This window comes from Poecilia reticulata, linkage group LG17 (assembly GCF_000633615.1).
Source record: "Poecilia reticulata strain Guanapo linkage group LG17, Guppy_female_1.0+MT, whole genome shotgun sequence".
Classification (NCBI taxonomy): domain Eukaryota; kingdom Metazoa; phylum Chordata; class Actinopteri; order Cyprinodontiformes; family Poeciliidae; genus Poecilia; species Poecilia reticulata.
The window spans coordinates 30,208,904-30,213,054 of NC_024347.1; the positions used below are offsets into that span (position 1 = coordinate 30,208,904).

Below are 4,151 nucleotides of genomic sequence, written 5' to 3' on the forward strand. Positions count from 1 at the left end.
GTTTGTGTCTGTTTGTGTCTGTTTGTGTCTGTTTGTGTTGGTTTGTGTCTGTTTGTGTCTGTTTGTGTTGGTTTGTGTCTGTTTGTGCCTGTTTGTGTCGGTTTGCATCGGTTCATGTCTGTTTGTGTCGGTTCATATCGATTCATGCCAGTTTGTGTCGTACCTCGTTGTCGCGGTCCTTCTCCAGGAAGTGGCGCGCCACGTGGCTGGGCAGGATGTTCCTCAGCATGTTCTCGTTGTGTTCCCGCAGCTCCTTCATCTCGTTGATCTCCTCCTTGGCCTGGACGCGCCACAGGAAGTCCAGCCGGGCCGTGTACTCCAGCTGAAACCACAAACCGGGTCAGAAACACTGCAGATCCAGCCTGAGTGCTGCTGCTCTGCACAAACCTCAACGTGACAAACGGCTGGAAAATGAAGGAATCCTCATGGAAAACTGTCACTTTAAAGAAACTTCAGAGCTTTTTATAAATTTATTACGCTTGGAAAAGAAACAGTGACAATAAGAAACAGCAGAAAAACTGTTTTTAGAAAAAAAATCAACAAAAATGTCACTGATGTCAACAATCTGTTAAAACACAAATTAAAAGCTTTATTTTATTTTATTTAGGTTTTGCTTTGGCCCCTCAGACCAGCTCAGCTTTACACTGTAAAACAAAGCATGACTTAACTTGAGTTAACCAGATAATCTTGGTTTTTAGTCAGAAATCAAATTTTATCAAGTTGATTTAATGAGAGACAAATATCGTTTTTAAGTTCTTTAATCTTCATTTGAGTTGTTTTAACTTTTCCCTGTAATTAAAATTAAACTGAAAACCGTCCTCACTTATTAAAAAAAGCAACATTTTTATATTTTCACTCACGTTATCCAGGTTAAATAATGACTTATGTGAAGTTATAGCATTAAATTATATTCCAACTCATTGCTTTCTGCGCCTCAACGTCGAATATTTCATCTGTTTTCACGTCCAAGTCCAAAACGTTTAATTAGTAAGGAATCTTCATGCGAGGCTAATGTCGGAATAATAAAGTGGTTTCTTCTTTTTAGTGTGCGGATGTTTTACAGGCTGTTAAAAATAAACCTCCAGCTGCAGGAGTTTAGTGAACAAAGTTGGCCTGAGCTTCCTGACGCCAAAGCCGATGAACTTGTTCCATAAAAAGCAGATTAGAAGTGAAGTTCAGGACAAACTGTTACATAAATGAGATGATTGAATTCACAGCAACAGGCAGGCAAATTAAAATATTTAATCACCTTTGCAGTGCAGGACTATTCGATCAATCTGCTGTGCAGCTGAAGTATTTTAAGAGGCGACTCAATTAGCTTTTCTGAATTAACAATTATTACAAAGTCACATGAATAAATTAGAGCCAAACAAGTGGTGTGCGCCTGCAGAAGGGAGGGAAGAGAAAAGTCATCAGCGAAGCTGAAAAATGATTTCCAGGGCAGGACGATAAGCCTGGAAGGATTTCTGCTCTTCTTCTGAGGCGCCTGATTAATCAGGGAATCAATTAGTGACTAATCAGGAGAGAAACTTCATCCAGTTTTCTGTCCAATTAACGTTCAGCCAGTCTGAGTGAAGCTGCATCCACTGGAAAGAGAAGCTGACAACCTGCACAGGAAATCAAGTTCACTTTCCAATCATAAATTCAAGTTAATCACATTTTAACTATAAACTGTAATGACTATTTCAGCTCAATAGCAAAGATATTTATTGTTTTCATTCGGTTCTTATGGTTACTGGACGTTTGCGCTGATGCTACGTGTTTAGCATTGAGATGCTATTTTAGGTTAGCGTAGCTTCACTGACAGGCTAGCTCCTGTTAGCACAACTTCAACACAGCAACAGTTTTTTACAGCGTCCAATCAGATCAGTGGAAGCAGAAACTAAAGCCAGACAGAAACGGTCAAATGTGCGTCAGTTTTACAGGCGTACCAGAAACAAGCAAATATAAAGGTTCCGGTCCGATATTCTGTATGCAAAAAAAAAACATTACTTGCTTTTTAAAATGTTAAAATATATATAAAACTATTATTATTTATAAATCAAAGGCTGATGAAGCTCAGCCTTCATGGCCGTCTCAGCTGGAACGATATTAGTGACGAAAACTCTTTTCCCAAAATGGCCGCTTCATTTCTAAACTCTGTTACTTTGCTGATTAGTTGAGCGATATTCAGAGAGAAGGAAGCCTTGATTTACTATCCAGATTTTTGCTTTTTGATGAAAAATGTAGCTAGTGGTTTATTAAAGTTACAAATAAACATCCATCCATTTTCTAACACCCTTGTCCCTCAGTGGGGTCGGGAGGTGCTGCTGCCTCTCCAGCTAACGTTCCAGGTGAGAGGCGGGGTCACCTGGACAGGTAGCCAGTCTGTCACAGGGCAACACAGAGACACACAACCATGCACACTCACACCTAGCGACAATTTGGAGAGGCCAATTAACCTGACAGTCATGTTTTTGGACTGTGGGAGGAAACCGGAGTACCCGGAGAAAACCCACCATGCACAGGGAGAACATGGAGACTCCATGCAGAAAGACCGGGAATCGAACCCAGAACCTTCTTGCTGCAAGGCAACAGCTCTACCAACTGCGCCACTGTGCAGCCCCTTCAAATAAACAGTCCTAAGTAAACTGGCGTGATGATGGTGTCAGCAGAACCGACAACCTTCTGCTGCTCCAGAGACGTCCATGTCTGACTGACGTCTCTTCATTTCAGATGGAGGACCAATGAGCGAACAGGATGACATGTTGGAGACAATCTTTACCTCCAGTTAATTTCTTTGACCAAACACCGACTCCAAGAGCAGCTGTGCAAATAAATAATAAATGTTTTAAAGTGGCAGTTAGTCAGCTGATTGGGTCTTTATGGGCCTGGAAATAAACGCTACCTGAAGAATCCAGAACGAATGAAAAGATGTGGGAATATCTTCAAGCAGGATCTCCAACATTTCTCCATTTGTTGGCCTCCATCAGAAAGAGGATCATCATTTCTAGGATCAGCAAACAGCCGTTCTCCTCAAGACATTAGCAGCAAGTCTCACATTTCTCAAGGAGCAAATCAAAGTTAAGAGCCTGTAAGTGAAGCAGGTTGTGGAGGAAAAGGCTTTAATTGGCTCCTGTTCTCCTCACAAACAGAATCACTCGAGTTCAACACGGCCCTGAGAGGCGGAGCAGCTTTTCCACAATCAGCAGCACTGCGGCAACAAAAACACCAAAATCATCAAACTAATCACAGAGCAGCAACGGCGGCGGACCTCACAGCTCCTTTTAATTCAAACACAATGACATTTACTCCACTTCGTCAACAGTGAACTGCAAGGGTCATCAAATCCAAATGGAGGCATGAGAAAGGAAAATAATCCTGTCTTCACGCAGAATAAGATGCATTATTACTGATTTACTTTTATTTGAAATAACTTTAAATTAACTTCTGATTGGCTGAAAGTCTAATTCTGCATTTCCAAAGAACTCAGATTAGATCTAACTGGATTTAATCCCAGTCAAACGTTTAGTTTGTTGTTAATTTGGAACTAAATGGACATTTTTCTCAGTTTGAATGGATTTAAGTGAATTTTTGACTGTTCAGTCATGAACTTTAGATTTTGGGCTGTAATTTAGTGATAGACACTAGTTAGAGGTCAGAGGTCAATCCTAAGCTCAGCTCTGCAGAGTCCTGTGAAGAAAACATGCAGAGTTTTAGGACAGTAACTCTGCATGTGTCCGACAGGTTGATGATCCAACGTCACGTTGAGCAAAGAGCCTCTGATGATGAACGCAGACAGAAAAGCTGCAGATGTTTCTGTTAATGTCTGTGAGAAACAAACGTGATTCCAGCCTGTTAGGCAGAAAAACTCTACCAGACATGATGCTCCGTTAAACCACCAGGACTGACCAGGTTGAACCAAACTCTGCTAACCGAAGCTTCCTGCTTTCAGCCGAGCGGCACCTCCTCCTGATGCGGCACCGTCTCAGAGCGTCTCCTCTTGATGCGGCGCCGTCTCAGAGCGTCTCCTCCTGATGCGGCGCCTCCTCCTGATGCGGCGCCGTCTCAGAGCGTCTCCTCCTGATGCGGCTCCGTCCCATAGCGTCTCCTCCTGATGCGGCTCCGTCTCATAGCGTCTCCTCCTGATGCAGCGCCATCTCCTGATGCGG

At 42.5% G+C, this 4,151-nt stretch overlaps 1 protein-coding gene across 2 annotated transcripts in view; it reads right to left on the reverse strand.

The window, feature by feature from the left end:
- adcy8 (adenylate cyclase 8 (brain)) overlaps positions 1 to 4,151 on the reverse strand; it is a 92,693-nt gene that overhangs the window by 12,726 nt on the left and 75,816 nt on the right. For both annotated transcript variants that reach the window (XM_008434781.2, XM_008434782.2), the window contains one exon: positions 164 to 322. In XM_008434781.2, coding sequence (XP_008433003.1) covers positions 164 to 322 — 159 coding nt within the window. The remainder of the gene's footprint in view (positions 1 to 163; positions 323 to 4,151) is intronic.